General features: G+C 33.8%; 1 protein-coding gene and 1 pseudogene across 1 annotated transcript in view; one reads left to right on the plus strand and one right to left on the minus strand.

The window, feature by feature from the left end:
- The window catches only part of RYR3 (ryanodine receptor 3), a 753,032-nt gene that overhangs the window by 158,233 nt on the left and 576,217 nt on the right, over positions 1–18,582 (minus strand). The window contains 2 exon segments of the mRNA XM_074289179.1: positions 7,839–7,917; positions 17,823–17,986. Coding sequence (XP_074145280.1) covers positions 7,839–7,917; positions 17,823–17,986 — 243 coding nt within the window.
- Positions 7,968–12,390, plus strand: LOC141555399 (dolichyl-diphosphooligosaccharide--protein glycosyltransferase subunit TUSC3 pseudogene; annotated as a pseudogene).

The following is an 18,582-nucleotide window of genomic DNA, read 5'->3' on the forward strand; positions in this document are numbered from 1 at the left end:
CCTATAATTGATGATGGTCTGCAAAGTCCTGATTTTGAATTATTCCTTTGATTCATCTTCTTTTCATTCATACAATGCTGAATGGAACTGGAGAAAAATCATGAAATTCTACTAACTGGATTACCATAAATTTATGTTGTTTAATCTCACCAACATCCTCAATGCAGCAAGCAGTCTATTCCTCTCCAATTGATTTACTATACCATTCCCAATAATGGCTCTTCTAAACCTTGTTTCTATACAGGTCTTCCATGGCATAACCTCCTTTTATTGTTTCAGCAGGGGATTTTGCTTCAAAAATCATATAATGTTGAATTCTACTTCTGGTCCATTCAATTATTCTTTTTCAATTTATGGGTGTTTTACTCACTCCCATTTAGAGTCATGCCTGTTACTTGTATATTTATCTCCATCTTTTACTCTTATATTTTTTCCTGTTTCTATCCTTACTCAGTTCTAATACATCTGGGCAGTCCCCTGCCCCCCAATTTCTTGAAATATGGTATCCAGGTTGTTATTTTAAACAACCTGGTTTTAGGTAATCCAGGGATCTTAAATTATACCTTCTGATCTGTTTTCTAGAACTGGAAATTAAATACCTTTTTTTTAAGTCTTTTGACTATTTCTGTGGTTTGTTTGTTTGTTTTTGTAAAGTCTAATTTTTGCTTGGTCTATTATGATTTTCAAACAATATGTTATTTAGGTAAAATCTTGTAGTCAATGTTTCTAAGCTATTCGTTGTCTATTCAAATCCTTCCTTCAAAAATTTCATTTCATTTTACAATTCGTTCAAACAGGGTTCTCATTTCCTTCATAATGTCATTTTAACTTTTTTTTTTGTCTTGATTTCTTCTATTTGACACTATGGTCAACTTCTGTTTTTCTTTTGAGATTTTCCTTGTAAGTGATTTTGGGTTATTTTCTTCTTCAGAGTTTACTTCTTGGATATCTCTATCATTATTATAGTTCTTTATGGTACAAATCTTTTTTGTTTTGCTTTGTTTGCTTATTCTTTTAACTTATTTCCCAATTGGGATTTTATATATCTGGCTTTGTACACTTCCTTGCTCTTATTTTGTATTCTCTAAGTTCTTGCTGCTTTTTTTTTTTTTTTTTTTTTTTTGGTACTGAGTGTTGTATTCTTCAAGGATCTCAGAAGGCATCTTAGGGAAGGGACCTGAATATGTTTAGTGAACTGTAACTAGACTGGTTTAGGGAGACTCTCATCATTGCCTTCCCATTGCAAATTCCCTAAATTGTTATGTGTCTAAATAACATAGCTGAAGACTTACTCCTAGTTGAAACTATAAGAAACTGCTGATAGCCATGCTGCCTTGTCAATAAATGGGAAGACTTTATAAGTTAAGAGAAACAGAGCTGTAGGCTTGTCAGAACGTCTAGCCAGGTCACATGGTAATAAGTCAGACATGATAGGGGCTAAATGTACAACCTTATTCCAAGATCATAGGCAGGCACTTACTTTCTTCTCTTCCTCTTCCTTGCCTAATACAAAGACACAGGCCTAGTCTATGTGCTGGATAAATGACTATTCAATCAATATAATGGGTTAAAAATGGACCATTATCACAGACTGAACTGTTATCCATGATCTCTTGAATATAGCATTGACATATAAAAACTTAAGAACATTTGAAATAGATGTCATCGTAATAAAAACTCATACTCTCCAAGCTACATGGAAAGAAAAATGTACAAAATAGAGACTTAGCAGAGAAGATAAAAATAACAGGATGACATACACCTTTCTGTTGACCTGTTTGTTCTTGGACTGGTATTGAGAATGTGTTTAGTGAGCCTACAGAAGATAAGCCTAAATCCTTGTATTGTTATTTGATTTAAAAAACCTAGTTATTTTATCTACTTGTGCAATAGTCGTTGGGGTAATAATATAAAAGAATAATAGATGTATAACAACTTGTCTTAGGATTGTTTCTATCAAAATCCCATTGAAAGAGGTAAGAAGAAAGGAAAGATGATTATGACAATGAGGATGAAAACAATTGGTGAATCATATTGCTTTGTAGAAAGCAAGTTATGATGGAAAGTCAGGAACAGATCAGTTCCACTAGAAAACACAGAAGGATAATTCTTAGTGAGTCTGGATTTAGTGACTAATATAGATTTTCCAAGGAACTGGTGAAGACCACATAATACATCACTCAACTGCAAAGCACTAACAACTGATATTTATGTAATACTTTCAGTATGGAGAGCTGATAGTGTAGAGTCTACATGTAGAGTCAGGAAGATCTGAGTTCCATATGTATTATCTCTGTGATTCTAGATAATCACCTAATTTCTCAGTGTCCAAGAAAATTCTCTAAAATATAAACAATTATAGAGAATGTGATGATCTGTGTTATTAGAGAGAGTTTCTCATCAGGAGCTTCTTACATAATGAAATCATAGTTGAGAAAAAAAATGGACACATATATTTGCATGTTATATGTAAATAGATTAAAATGATTTAAGGCATTATTTTATGGGATCATTTCATTCACTGTCTGAGATAAGTACCATTATGTCTTATTACCTCCCCTTTTATAAATAAGGAAATAGGTTTATAGAGAAAAGAAATTTTCCCAGGTTCACACAACTAAGGGATGAAGTGAAATTCACACGTAAGCCTTTTTGATTCCAGACAGCACAATAACTACATATAATAATAACTAATCTCTAACACCACTTTGTGTCTCAGTCAAGATCATTACAAAAACTAGCAAAACTCAATGGCAAATGCTACTGCATTGGAAAAGATCAGGGGTAGGTTCTGTTTATGCCTTGAATAATTTAGAACATTTTGGAATTTATTTTGCTCTTTTGTGACTCAGTTTTTTTCATCTAAGAGTGGGGAAAAATTTTTATTATTATTATTAATTTTATAATTATAAATTTTTTTAACAGTACATATGCATGAGTAATTTTTTTCTTTATAACATTATCCCTTGTATTCATTTTTCCAAATTATCCCCTCCCTCCCTCTACTCCCTCTCCTAGATGACAGGTAATCCCATACATATTACATGTGTTACAGTATAACCTAGATACAATATATGAGTGTAAATACCATTTTCTTGTTGCACATTAAGAATTGGATTCTGAAGGTATAAGTAACCTGGGTAGAAAGACAGTCGTGCTAACAATTTACATTCACTTCCCAGTGTTTCTTCTCTGGGTGTAGTTATTTTTGTCCATCATTGATCAACTGGAAGTGAGTTGGATCTTCTTTATGTTGAAGATATCCACTTCCATCAGAATATGTCTTCATACAGTATTGTTATTGAAGTGTATAGTGATCTTCTGATTCTGCTCATTTCACCCAGCATCAGTTGATATGTCTCTCCAAGCCTCTCTGTATTCCTCCTGCTGGTCATTTCTTACAGAGCAATAATATTCCATAACCTTCATATACCATAATTTACTCAACCATTCTCCAACTGATGGACATCCATTCATTTTCCAGTTTCTAGCCACTACAAAAAGGGCTGCCACAAACATTTTGGCACATACAGGTCCCTTTCCCCTCTTTAGTATTTCTTTGGGATATAAGCCCAGTAGTAGCACTGCTGGATCAAAGGGTATGCACAGTTTGATAACTTTTTGGGCATAGTTCCAAATTGCTCTCCAGAATGGCTGGATTCTTTCGCAACTCCACCAACAATGCATCAGTGTCCCAGTTTTCCCACAGCCCCTCCAACATTCATCATTATTTGTTCCTGTCATCTTAGCCAATCTGACAGATGTGTAGTGGTATCTCAGAGTTGTCTTAATTTGCATTTCTCTGATCAGTAATGATTTGGAACACTCTTTCATATGAGTGGATATAGTTTCAATTTCATCATCTGAAAATTATTTGTTCATATCCTTTTACCATTTATCAATTGGAGAATGGTTTGATTTCTTATAAATTAGGTCAGTTCTCTATATATTTTGGAAATGAGGCTTTTATCAGAACCTTTAACTGTAAAAATAGGGAAAATATTTCTTGATCCTTCCTGAATTCACAAAAATGTTAATTGTGAAGACCTTTAAGAAATATGTATATTTCAGAATATATTTCAGTGTTAGTCTGTCATCACTTTCTTGTTGCCAACATTAGTCTCAAAAAGGAAAGTAGAAAGGATATATATATAAAAGTATGAACAGAATTGAAAGTACTTTAGAATTGTTAAGACTTAAAAATGATTTCCAAGTTTATGTACCCAGTCAGCTTTCTATTGTCTTGATGTGAAAAAAGATTGATTGTTCTAAGCCATGTAGCCCACATTTTCAAGTGAATGAACCATTAGAATCCTGAATTCCTTTGGCTCAACTCCTATGGTATAACTTCTATTCTTTAATAGCTGATAAAGCAATGCAACTTACTAACCATTCAGCTAGTTAAGGAATTTTAACTTAGATGGAATAGTCAATCAGTATCCATATCCTTGCCCTCACATTCTATTCAACTCTGAATACAATTTTTAAAAAATCCATTATGAACATGTATAGTCAATCAAAACAAAATTTTAAAAATATCCTTCCATTTTGAATCCTTTATATCTCTATCTAGAGGTTCATAGCATGTTTCATCATTAGTTTTTTGGATTTCTGGTTAGTCATTACTTTTATAAGAATTCACCACAATAATATATCATCACATTGATTTGCCACATTTTGTTAATATAGTCTTCAATTTATGGACATGTCCTAAGAATCTCATCTTTTATCACATCAAAAAAAGTTATAAATATTTTTGTACAACCTTAGTTTATTTTGCTCAGGACTAATCCTTTCCTTAATATAGACTCCTTCTAATTCTTCCTCCCTGCTTCTCTCCATTATCTATTTCCCTGATGAGTGAGATATATTTTTGTATTTAACTGTACATGTGTATTCTTCCTTCTTTTGACCAGTTGTATATGAAAATAAGATTCAAGTTATCAGTTGCCTCCCTCTATCCCTTACTCTTTGAAAAGATGTTTCCCTGATTGAGAGAATTTTCTCTAAATTTTCTTCTTTCCCCTTCCTACTCAGTATATTCTTCTCCTTTCTTTTCACTCTTTCCTAAAAATTCAGCAAAACAGAACCTTATGTATTTGAATTTCCTCTATGAACCCTAATGATAACATAGGGGTCAAAGAAGACATAAATATTATCTATCCATATGTAGATTTTTGAATGTAAGGAGTTTGTACTTTTTTAATCCTTCATCATTCATGTTTACCTTTTTTAATATTTTTCTTCACTTCTGTTTTTAACTTCAAAGTTTCTCCATAGCTCTGATCTTTCCATCAGGAATACTTGGAAATCCTCTATTTTCCTTAAAGGTCCATTCTTCCCCCCCCCCCAAATAAAATTTTAAAAAACCATAATATTCAGTTTTTCTGGGTAAATTATACTTACCTGTAAGCCCATATTCTTTGCCTTCTGGAATCCCACAAGTTCTCTGTTATTTTACACTGGTGGCTGCTAAATCATATGTGATCTTAACTATATCTCCTTAGTACTTGAATTCTTTCTTTCTGACTGTTTGCATTTTGGCATTTTTCTTTTACCTGGAAGCCCAAGAATTTGGCTATAATGTTCCTGGGGGTTTTCATTTTGAGTGTTCTTTAAGGAAAAGACCAGTGGAGTCTTTCTATTTCTATTTTACCTCTGGTTGTAAGATTTCTGAATAGTTTTCTTTGAATATTTCTTTGCTTATGAAGCAGGTTCTTTTTATTATTATTATAATGTTCAGATAGTTGAATGATCTTGAACTTTTTTTTCTCCTTGAACTGTTTTCCAGGTCCGTCACTTTTGTTATGAGATACTTTATATTTTTCTCCTTCCACCTGTGTGTGTGTGTGTGTGTGTGTGTGTGTGTATGTGTGTGTGTTTGTGTGTTATCCTTTTCTGCTTTTTAAAACATTTTTTGTTGCCTCATGAAATCTCTGGCTTCACTTAGCCCATTTGCATTTTCAGGGTGCTTGTTGCTTAGGTAAGATTTGGGGCATTTTGTATCAAACCATTAAATGTGTACATAATTCTTTCTTTCATAACTTTCATTTATTTTCCATTGTTTTTCTTCAAGCACTCTCATTAAAAAAACTCAATAAAACATTCTGAATGTTTAAAAAAACTTTTCATCTATCACAGGAATTATAATTGAGTTTGTCCCCAAGCTGTGTTCTCTAAGACTCTGCTTGTGTTTGTTTAGGAATCATTCTCTTCTTCATTTGTTTTGATCATCTCTGTTATCATAATAGCTTATGATATGGTTATTATTTTTTGTTTGTTTGTCTATTCTTTCAGCCTACTTCCTGACTTGAAAATTTATATTACTATTGTGTCCTGTGATATTTTTGAAGAGAGGGTTGAGGCTAGTCCTGTTGCTGATTTCTTGTGGTATTAAATGTGTTATTGGCAGATCTCAGAGATAGACTAGAGATCTTTTGGGGAATTTTTAGTGGTTAGATCTAGTACAAATTCTGATTGCCATTCCCCAGCTTCCTCATCCAACCTCCACAAATTCCTATTCTGTATTGGATCTGAATAAGAGTAGATTGCTGCTGGTGACTCTGTTAATAAGCTGGAAAGCTCTTTGGATTCAGTGGCAAAATTGCAAGCTTTGGTCTGGGATTCTTTCCTTGGTTATTCCTTTGTATGCTAAGCTAGAGGCCAGAAGTGGGATCTGACATAGGGATTAAGTCACACCATTGGTGATACTGGTTTCTGAACTTCTTTCTCAGTATCCTTACCCAGGACCTTCCTACCCAGGAATATCACTTTTCCACTCAAATATATATATTTTTAAAACCCACCTTGAGTTTCTGACTTAGAAGTGGGTAGTAGCAACAAAGCTGTCAGTTGGCACTTGTTTCTATCATAATGCCCACTGTGAAATTAGGGAAACCCGGTAAGAATTTTGAATTTCTTATTGCACTGGTATACAGCTTTTCCTTGGTCCCTACAGTATGAAGTGAATTACTATCAGGAACTACAACATTGTAACAACTATTATGGTTGGATTAGTATTTTCCCCCCTGAGGCAATTAGGGTTAACTGACTAGACCAGGGTCACTTCCTTAATATAGGAAGTATTAAGTGCCTCTAACATCTTCTGCTTCTTTCAAAATTCAATTCAAGTATAAGCTCTATGAAACCTTTCCTAATTTATGAGATACTGACGCCTTCTCCTAAAATTATCTTGGATTTACATTGTACATATATTGCTTAAAAGGAAGGAAGGAGCAAGGAAGAGGAGGAGGAAAAGAAAGAGAGAGGGGGGGAGGAGGGAGGAAGGGAAGGAGAGAAGGAAGGAGGGAGAGAGGGAGGAAAGGGAAAAGAGAAGAGAAGAGACCAATAGAGAGAGGAGAAATTGATTGTTTCCCTTAAAAGAAGTGATTTTCCTTTTTGTCTTATGTTCTCACACTCAACACAATATCTGGCACATGGAAATCAATTAATAAATACTTGTTAATTGATTTTAGTCTAAAATCAAAGGTAATAAATGTTACTCCTATTTTCTTGCCCTCTTACTCCCAATCTATAAGAAGTATGCAAACACAAATTCTATACTCACTGATTTTAAGAAAAAAGTTAACATTTCTATAAGTAAGCATTTCCTTGACTGGTTTAAAAACCAGCAGCAGCAGCAGCAGCAGCAGCAGCTTCTGCCGCCTCTTCCACTGACTTCCACAAACCTCAGGAAATTGCTGCTCTCAAATAATGAATGCTCTTAAAATGGTAAGTGTGTCACTTAGATAAATTGGGCAGATTTCCAAAATTCAACTCTTTAATATTTTTTGGCTCTTCTTTTCCTGACAGTTGTTAGTTGGATGATAATCCCCTACCTTGTCACAGGCCCATTTGTCATGTGAATGCTCAGCATACTTGGTGACCACATATTCCAGTTTTTCAGGAAGAGAAAAGCTGAGAGAGAGAGAGGGAAAAAAAAAGTGCCATCATACCATCAGGCACACATGGAGATGATGACAGCAATTCTGAACTATCAGAATGTTCCCTTTTTAGATGGTAATGGGATTGATTAGTGCCACTGGGACCATTCATATAATTTAGCAGAATTCCAAAACATCAGATCAATTAGAAACATTACCTGTGGCCTCCCATGTTCCAAGGTATAGGTAGGACAAAATAGGAATGCCAGAGTTAGAAAAAGCACCTCTATTTCTTTTTTACTGGACTTACTGATAAAAGAGTTGTGTTTGGTGAAATATTTTTAGTTTTATAAAGGTGATGTTTAGAAGTAATGCTCAATTCCTAATTGGGGGAAAATTCATTAGGAAGATGCTTGTTGGATGAAATTTATTTCACATAGGTTATATGCCTGTAATATGTTGATTTGTATACATGTCTGTATCTATAACAGAATTTCTAAGAACACACTGTACTTAGGCTAATCTTGTATTAATTATATTAACCTGATTCCAGTTATTCCAATTATCCTCCCAAGAGGTTCATTTTAAATCTGTTTAATGGTAACTAATGACATGTTACCTCTTTGTTTTCATTGCTTCATTCTATTTTTATTTAATTTTGTTTCATTTTTCCTTGTTTCTACTATTCTATTCTAAGTATTTTGAGGACCACATGTGTCACATTCCTTTGCAATCTTGCCTCAGAGTCCTATGTCTTTAGTATTTTGCTAATTAGTATAAATTACGTAATGTAAATCATACATCAGGACAGGTTTAACCAAGAAAAAAAAGACATTTGGAGATGTCTATGTATGGATTATGACATATAGATTCTTCACCCAAAGCATCCATCAGTCATTCCCATGGCTTCAACTTGGAATTGTCATAAATTTCAACTAATCTCTAATAGTGCAATTACCCTGGTGATAAATTGTTGTAATCTCTTTGTATTTGAAGATTGGATTTTTTGTTCAGCTCTAGTCTTTTCATTGAATATCCATATTCTCAGTTTTGGTGCATAGTTGATTCTTAATTCTAATCTAAACTCCTCGGCCTTCCAGAATATCATATTTCAACCTTTTTGATGTTTTAATTTGGAAGCTGCTAAATCCTCCACAATCCTAATTGTGGCTCCTTGATATGAATTATTTCCTTCTAGTTCCATGCAGTATTTTTTCATTAACCTGATAAATTCATTTTGGTGGTCAGTGAATTCTTTCAATTTTACCATCTGATTTTAGGATATTCTTGATAATTTGTTAAAAGATGCTGTGTGGATTCTTTTTTTTTTTTTTTTTTTTTTTTGACCACAGCCTTTAAGTAGCCCAATAATTCTTAATTACTTCTCTTTCCCTCTGGATGCAGATGGTATTTTCCATCCAAATTTAATTGGGATTGCTTTGGATTACTGAACCACTGAGAAGAACTAAGTCTGTCATAGTTGATCATCACATAATCTTGCTGTTACTGTGTATAGGGAATTCCTAGTTCTACTTGTTTTACTCAACATTAATTCATGTAAATCTTTTCAGGCCTTTCAAAAATCAACTTGTTTATAAATTTTTACAGAAAAATAATATTTTATTTCCATATATCATAACTTATTTAGCTATTCCCCAATTGATGGGCACCTACTTATTTTTCAATTCTTTTGTCAACACAGAAAGAATTCTATAAATATTTTTGCACATGTGGGTCCTTTTCCCTCTTATATGACTTTTTTTGGGATACAGACCCATTGGTGGTGCTGCTGGATCAAAGGGTGTGCACAGTTTTATAGCCTTTTGGATGTAGTTTCAAATTGCTCTTCAGAATGGTTGGATCAGTTCTCAACTCCACCATTAATGATCCAGTTTTCCTACATCCCCTCCAACATTTACCATTATTTATTTCCTGCCTTCTTAACCAGTCTGAGAGGTGTGAGGTTGTACCTCAAGAGTTGTTTTAATGTGCATTTCTCTAATCAACAATGATTTAGAACATTTTTTTTTCATTTAAATATAGATGGCTTCAATCTCTTCATCTGAAAATTGTCTGTTCATATACTTTGATCTTTTACCAATTGGGGAATGACTTTTGTTCTTATAAATTTGACACAATTTTGTATATATTTTAGAAATGAGGCCTTGAGAAACAATGGCTATAAATTTTTTCCCCCAGCCTTCTGCTTTCCTTCTAATCTTGGCTGTGTTGGTTTTGTTTATGCAAACCCTTTTTAATTTAATGAAATAACAGTTGTATATTTTGCTCTTCATAAAGTTCTCTAGTTCTTCTTTGGTCATAAATTACTCCCTTCTCCAAAGATTTCATAGGTAGACTATTCATTGCTCTCCTAATTTGCTTACAATATCACCCTTCATGCCTAAATTATGTACTCATTTTGACCTTATTTTGGAATGAGGTGTGAGATATAGGTTTATGCTGAGTTTTGACATTATTTACTAGTTTTCCCAGCACTTTTATGAAATAGTGAGCTCTTATCTTATCTTATAGTGAGTTTTGGGAATTATCAAATACTAGATTACAATAGTCATTGATTATTGTGTCATGTGTATCTAACCTATTCCATTGATCCACCACTCCATTTCTTAGACAGTATCATATGTTTTTGATGAAAACCTCTTTATAAGATATTTTAAAATCTGGTACAGCTAGGGCATCATCTTTTGTGTTTTTTGGTCGTAAGTTCCCTTGATATTTCTGAACTTTTTTTTTCCAAAAGAATTTTGTTATTTTTTTACATATATATATTTGCATTTTGATTATTATGGCACTGAACAAGTAGACCATTTTAGATTGAATTGTTATTTTTATTAAATTAGCTTGGCCTACACATGAGAATTGATATTTTCCCAATTGTTTAGACCTGATTTTATTTGTGTGAAATATGGTTTGTAATTGTGTTCATATATTTCTTGGGTTTCTCTTGGCAGGTAGACACTCAAATATTTTATTTTGTTCCACAGTTATTTTAAATTACATTTTTCTTTCTATTTCTTGCTGCTGGGCTTTGTTAGTAACATAACATTTGTGTGGGTTTATTTTATATTCTGCAACTTTGCCAAAGCTGTTAATTATTTCAAGTAAGTTTTTGGATGATTCTTTAGGATTGTTTTGTTTTGTTTTGTTTTTTTGGGTGAGGCAATTGGGGTTAAACGACTTTCCCAGGGCTATACAGCTAGTAAGTGTTAAGTGTCTAAAGTTGAATTTGAACTTAGATTCTCCTGACTCCAGGGCCAGTGCTCTATCCATTGCACCATCTAACTATTGCTTAGGAGTCTTTAAATATAGCATCATATCATCTGCAAAAAGTAAGTTTTATCTCTTCATTACCTATTCAAATTCCTTTAATTTCTTTCACTTTTCTTATTACTAAAGCCAAAATTTCTAGTACAATATTGAATAACAGTGAATATAATGAGCATCTTTATTTCACCCCTTATCTTATTGGGAATGCATCGAACTTCTCTTCATTACAAATATTGCTTGCTGATGTTTTTTAGATAGATGCTACTTATGATTTTAAGGAAAACTCCATTTATTCCTATGTTCTTTAGTGGTTTTTAAAAATAGGAATAGGTGCTTTATTCTGTCAAAATATTTTTCTGTATATAGAGATTATTATATGATTTCTAGTAGGTTTTTTTTTTTTTTTTGATATGATCAATTATGGCAGTAGTCTTCCTGATATTGAACCAGCCCTCTACATTCCTGATATAAATCTCAGTTGGTAATAGTGTATTATTTTCCTGATAAGTTGTTTATTTCTTTGCTAATATTTTATTTAAAATTTTTGCATCAATATTCATTAGGGAGATTGGTTTGTAATTTTCTTTCTCTGTTTTGGCTTTTCCTGGTTTAGGTAACAGAGGCGGCGGCTGCAGCGGGACGGTCCCCGCCAGGCGGCGGCGTGAGGATGCTTGCCCCAGCCGGTGGCAGTGGGGCCTGGCGGCGCAAGCTGCGCGCTCTTGCTGCCGCTCCTGCTGCTGCTGCTGTGCGCGCCCCCGAGCGTGGCCCAGAAGAAAAAGGAGAACCTCTTGGCTGAAAAAGTGGATGGATTAGAGTGTGAGGCGCTCCGTTATCAGAATGAATGGGGACAAGTTTCGGAGGTTTGTGAAGGCGCCTCCCCGAAACTACTCAGTCGTGGTGATGTTCACAGCCCTACAACCACAGAGGCAATGCTCCGTGTGCAGGCAGGCCAATGAAGAGTACCAGGTGCTGGCCAACTCCTGGCGCTACTCCTCGGTCTTCTCCAACAAGCTCTTCTTCAGTGTCGTGGACTATGATGAGGGTGCAGATGTTTTCCAGCAGCTCAACATGAACTCAGCGCCGACTTTCATGCATTTCCCTCCAAAGGGTAAACCCAAGCTTGCTGACACTTTTGACCTACAGAGAATTGGTTTTGCTGCAGAGCAGCTCCGCCAAGTGGATTGCTGACGGAACAGATGTATGACAATATTTGTGTCATAAAACAAATTCAGCAGGACTCTAACTATTTTTTGAAATAGCTAATATAATATTAGAATTAAATATTTTTTAAATGTTTGGTAGGATTTACTTGTAAATCCATATGGTCCTGGAGATTTTTTTCTTAAGGAGTTCATTGATAACTTGTTCAATTTCTTTTTTCTAAAATAGGACTATTTAAGTAATTTATCTTCTTTTCTGTTAATCTGGCCACTTTCTACTTCTGTAAATATTTATCAATTTCAATTAGGTTGTCAGATTTGTTGGCATATATTTGAGCAAAGTACTCCTAATTATTGCTTTATTTTCTTTTTTATTTCTGATGCTAGTATTTGATTTTATTCTTTCCTTTTTTTAATCAAATTAACTAAAGGTTTATCTATTTTGTTAGTTTTTTTTCATAAACTAACCTTTATTTCAATAGTTTTCTTAATTTAAATCTTATTAATCTTTCCTTTAAATTTTCAGAATTTCTAACAGTATTTAATTGGGGGTTTTAAATTTTTTTTTTAGCCTTTTTAGTTGCATATGCAATACATAGATCTCCTTTTTCTCTATTTTATGTAACTATTTAGAGATATAAATTTTACCCTAAGAACTGCTTTGGCTGCATTCCAAAGATTTTGGTATAATGTCTCATTATTATAATTTTCTTGGTGAAATTATTGGTTATTTTTATGATTTGTTATTTGATCCACTCTTTCTTTAGAATTATTTAATTTCCAATTGGTTTTTAGTTTATCTTTTCTTGGCCCTTTATTGAATGTAATTTTTATTGTATTATGATCTGAAAAGGAAGCATTTATTATCTGCCTTTCTGCATTTGATTATGAAGATTTTTTATGTTCTAATACATGATCAATTTTTGTGTAGATGTCATGTACTGATGAGAAAAAGACATATTTCTTTCTATTCCTATTCAATTTTCCCCAAAGGTCTATCATATCTAAGCTTTCTAAGATTCTATTAAGCTCCTTAGTTTTTTTCTTGTTTATTTTATGGTTAGATTTTCCCATCTGAGAGGGAGCGATTAATATCTTCTTTATGAATTTGAATGCTCTACCATTTAGTGTGTGTTTAAGCGTGTGTATGTGTGTGTGTGTGTGTGTGTGTGTGTGTTTTCCTGAGTCAATTGGGGTTAAATGACTTGCCCAGGGTCACACAGCCAGGAAGTATTAAATGTCTGAGTCTACATTTGAATTTGGATCTTCCTGACTTCAGGGCTGGTACTTTATCCACTACACCAACTAGCTGCCCCTTGATGCATATATATTTAGTATCCATATTACTACAGTGTTTATGGCACCCTTTAACAAGATATAGTTTCCTTCCTTATTTCTTTTAATTAGGCCTGTTTCTACTTTTGTTTTTATCTGATATCAGAATTGCTTCAGCTAAAGCATAATAAATTTTATTGCAGCCTTTTACCCTTACTCTGTATATATCTCTTTCTCTTTTAAAGGTATTTCTTGTAAACAACATATTATAGGATTCCATTTTTTAGTCCGCAGTTTATGATTGCCAGCTATGTATTTCCCTCTATCCTATTTTCTTTTACTTTCCCCTCCTACTTCCCTTTATGGTAAAATAAATTTCTACATCTAAGTATATATTTTATTCCCTCTTTGAGCCCAAACTGGTGAAATTAAGCCTCAAATAATGCTCATCTCCCTACCTTTTCCCCATGTCCTGTAATATGTCATTTGTGCCTTTTTGTGTCATCTAATTCATCTCATTTTACCTTCCATTTACTCTTCTCCCACTACAATCCTTTTTCTATACCTTAATGTCTTTTATCATCACATCATAATTGATTCACACCTTCCATCCATCTGTTCCCCACTAAATATTCCAATAAAAGAATACAGTTCTCAAGAGTTACATTTCCCCATGTATGGGATGTAAACAGTTTAACTTTTAAATAATTTTTCTTCCTGCTTACCTTTTTATGCTTCTCTTGAATCCTGTGTTTAAAGATCAAATTTTCTGTTTAGTTGTTTTTTTTTTTTCAATAGAAATGATTGAAAGCCTTTTAATTCATTGAAGATCCATCTTTTCCCCTGAAAGATATTGTTCAATCTTCCTGAGTAGTTGATTCTTGCTTGTAATCCCAGGTTCTTTGCCTTAGAGGTTATGTAACTGCAGGTTCTCTGATAAGCTTTATTGTGAAAGCTACCATATCCTGGATAATTCCTACTGTTGCTCCTTGATACTTGAATTTTTTCTTCTTCTGACATCTTGCAGTATTTTTTTCCTTGAGATTATAGTTCTGGAGTTTTGCAAATATGTTTTTTTGGGTTTTCTTTCTGGGATCTCTTTCTAGCAGTGATCGATGTATTCTTTAAAAGATTATTTTGGGGCATCTTAGTGGCACAGTGGATAGAGCACCAGCCCTGAAGTCAGACCCGAGTTCAAATCTGGTCTCAAACATTTAACACTTCCTAGCTGTGTGACCCTGAGCAAGTCACTTAACTCCAATTGCCTCAGAAAAAAACAAAACAAAACAAAAAAACCTATTTTTTTTTCTGGTTCTGGTTACCAGGGTAATTTTCCTTGATGATCTTTTGAAAAATACTATACAGGCTCCTTTTTTGGTCATGGCCTTCAGCTAGACTAATAATTTTAATTTAAATTGTCATTCTTAGATCTCTTTTCTAGGCCTGCTGTTTTTCCAATGTGGTATTTTTCATTGTCTTCTATTTTTTATTCTTTTTAGATTGTTTGAGTGATTTCTGATGTCTCATAGTCATTAGCTTCCATTTGCCTGATTCTAATTTTTAATGTATGATTTCCATCAGTTTTTCTTTCTCCTTTTCCATTTGATCAATTCTACTTTTAAAGCTATTGTTTTCTTCATGCTCTTTTTTTTTCCTGGCTAAATTTTAAGGAATTGTTTTCCTTTTCCTTCTTGTACTTTTCTGAGCATTGTCTTTGAGCAAAGGGACCCCCTGTGTTTGGTGTCTTAATTACAGCAGGATAGTCCTACCTGAACTCTCCAGGAAACAACTTTGTTTCCTGGGTTAGCAATTTGCCTTTGGTACTGGGACTGGAGGCTGCCCCACTGGTCTGCTTTGCTACTGAGTTAGAACAAAGGGTCTTAGTTCCTGATCTGCTGTGATTAAGACCCTCTCACTGGCTTTCCTGGATACTATCTGAGCTAGATTGAACCTTTTAACCCTAGTGAAACTGACTTTTCTTGAACTTCTTCCAATCTATCTTGAGCTGGAGAGTGGTTTCCCTATGTCAGACTCTTTAGAGAGATTCTGTTCCTAGGCTTGCTTTCATGGTTTTTTGAGGGAAACTGGGAAAGCTCGAGCAGCTTCTTGACTTCCCTCTACCATCTTAGCTCTACTGCTGAAACTTCCTTATTCTAATTTTACATGAATTATTTTCTTCAATTAGTTTTTATACCTCCTTTTCCATTTGGCTAATTCTACTTTTAGAGGAGTTATTTTCTTTAATGGAATTTTCCCCCCATTGGCTATTTCATTTCTTAAGGAGTTGCTTTCTTTAGTCAAATTTTGTGCTTTCTTTTCCAACTGTTGACTTTCTTGTTTTTACATAATTCTTCTGAATAATTTATTTTTTCCCACTTTTTCTTCCATCTCTCTTGATTTTTAAAATCTTTTTTGAGCTCTTGACAAAAGGACTTTTTAGACTTGTTTCTTACTAATTTTTAGAATATTTTGAAACTTTTAAAGATGAACTCTTCTCCTGAAGGTAAAGTGGGCACTGTCCCAAACTTCTTATGCTGGGGCCCAGGAATCTAGTCACTTGTTTTCCATGATGGGGCTTCAATTACTATGTTGGGATGGCCTGACCTACTTGTTCAAGTTGTGTCAGGGTTCTACAGCTCACAATTTGGTCTCTGTATTCTTTCTGGAGGGTTTACAGTTGGCCTGCTGTGCCATTGGCCTCCTGAGTCAGCACTGAAAGGCCTCAGTTGGTAATCTGTGCTGTACTAACAGTCTCCAATTGACTTATCTTGGATACCATCTGAACTGGGCCTCATTCCCCTTTTGCCTTCATCGTCTTTATGAACACTTCCAAGAAGCCTCTCTGGGCTTGAGACCGATTCAATCTCCATTTGAGATTTCTCATGTGGGAATTTGAGTTGGCGTTTTGGTCTTCTTAGTCACCACAATAGCTTTCTATGGCTAAGATTCTTTTTTGTTTCTTTCTCATTTTTCTCCCTTCCTTCCTTCCTTCCTTCCTTCCTTCCTTCCTTCCTTCCTTCCTTCCTTCCTTCCTTCCTTCCTTCCTTCCTTCCTTCATTTCCTTCCTCCCTCCCCTTTCTTCCTCCCTCCCCTCCCTTCCTTCCTTCTTTCCATTTCAGAGGGAGACTGGGGAGACCTCAGGCAACTTCCTGGCTCAACCATCTTGGCTTCATCCATCTTAGCTTATTTCAAAACATAAGTTAGGTGCCTTATCCTATCTTCGGGCTCTTCTGATGACATTGCTACCACCCAACTCAGTTTGTAGCACACCATCCTACTTTAAATCATTTTGTATTATTTTACACATTTAAAATATACTTAGCAGTATGAATACTATACCCTTATTCTACCTTCTCTTACTCCTAAATGCCAAGTAGAACCCAAGCTCCTTGAGTACAGGGACTATTTCTTTTTTGCCTTTGTCATTCCCAATTACCAGCACAGATTCTCAAACAATTTATTATGTTTATATATTATTATCATTTATAAAACATTAATTATATTGTTCAGATAATACAAAAGCAATAATAAGGAATATTGAGATACTTGAATAAAAGGAAAATGCCCTTTAAATTTGAAGGATATTTTATGGTTTAAGAGCATCTGAAAGGTACATAATATAACATTAAAGGATAAACAGCTTCTGAAAGAGGGAGACTAAACTATCCTTTGGTATATCTTTTTCTGAGACCTCAATGAGATTTGTTTATACATCCAAGACCTAGCAAATATTTAATATAGCAAATTATTTTATATATATATATATACTTATGTATATCAAATATTTAATAAATAATTGATGAATGAAATTTAAACTGAATATTAATATATTTATTTTGATTTATTATACAATTGAACCTTACAATATTAATTTCTAAACTAAATAGTTTGTTAAAAACCATTAATAAATTAATTGCATCATTTATCAGAAAAATTGATTTAAGTCTTTAAACTATATTTACTCAATGGAAAGAATTCATTGCTTTATTTTATCATGAGGAAAATCAAAGAGTGATAAGTACTACATGATCAGATATAAATTATTTATAATTTTAAGTAACATAAAAATATGGTGTCCTGGAAAAATGATTTACTCAGGGTGGTAAAGAGAGGTATGAGCCAAAGAGATAAGTTAGATCTTGACAAGTTAGTGCCTTTTCAAAAAAGGATAATATATGACATAAACATTAATTTACAAAGTAATTTTTGGACTCACTTGATGGTATTGATAGGTTTGGGATCAAAGTTTCCTTCCGTGTCTACTGAAGTCTGCTTTTCCAATGTGGCTGTGATTCTGGTGTCTAAATAATCAGGTGGCAAGGCCCCAGCTATTGCACTGAGACAAGGTAAGGCCATTCGGAAGAGATCTGTGTCATATTTCTGTGGAAAAGATAGGAACTAGTTGGAAAATCTAATTAAAAATCATTATGGCTGAATCACAGCCAAAAGCAGAAGCATCAGAAAAAATAAGAATAATAGACAAGTTCATTTATTTTCCAAAAAAAGGAAAGGAGTGTTATCTGCTCCTTAATAATTTATGCTAGATACTTTGGAGATATCATTGGAAACTGAAGTAACATGAAAAATAAAACTATTATATTCTTTTCCATATGGATACCACAAAATAAAATTGTCAAACTTTTGTAATGGCTGAATTTCAAGCTGTTTTGGATTGTAATAGTTCTTTATTTCCCTTGGCCCACCAACTCACCCAAGTTATGAGTACTTTACTTAATGTGTATTTATATTTTGAATAAAATAAAGGTTTATTAACAAAGACTACAAAAAAGGTATAGAACTGAGTAGATAGAGGTTTTGAAATAATTTTTCAAAGTATATCAATTTTGAGAGATACTGGGCTTGGAAGTTAGGATAAGTGGAGTCAATTCTCGCCTCAGACACTTACTAGTTGTATGACACAGAAAAATCATTTAACTTTTCAGGGAAATAATTTATTCATTTGAAAAGTGGGATAA

Source organism: Sminthopsis crassicaudata, chromosome 2 (genome assembly GCF_048593235.1).
Source record: "Sminthopsis crassicaudata isolate SCR6 chromosome 2, ASM4859323v1, whole genome shotgun sequence".
NCBI classification, from domain to species: Eukaryota; Metazoa; Chordata; class Mammalia; order Dasyuromorphia; family Dasyuridae; genus Sminthopsis; species Sminthopsis crassicaudata.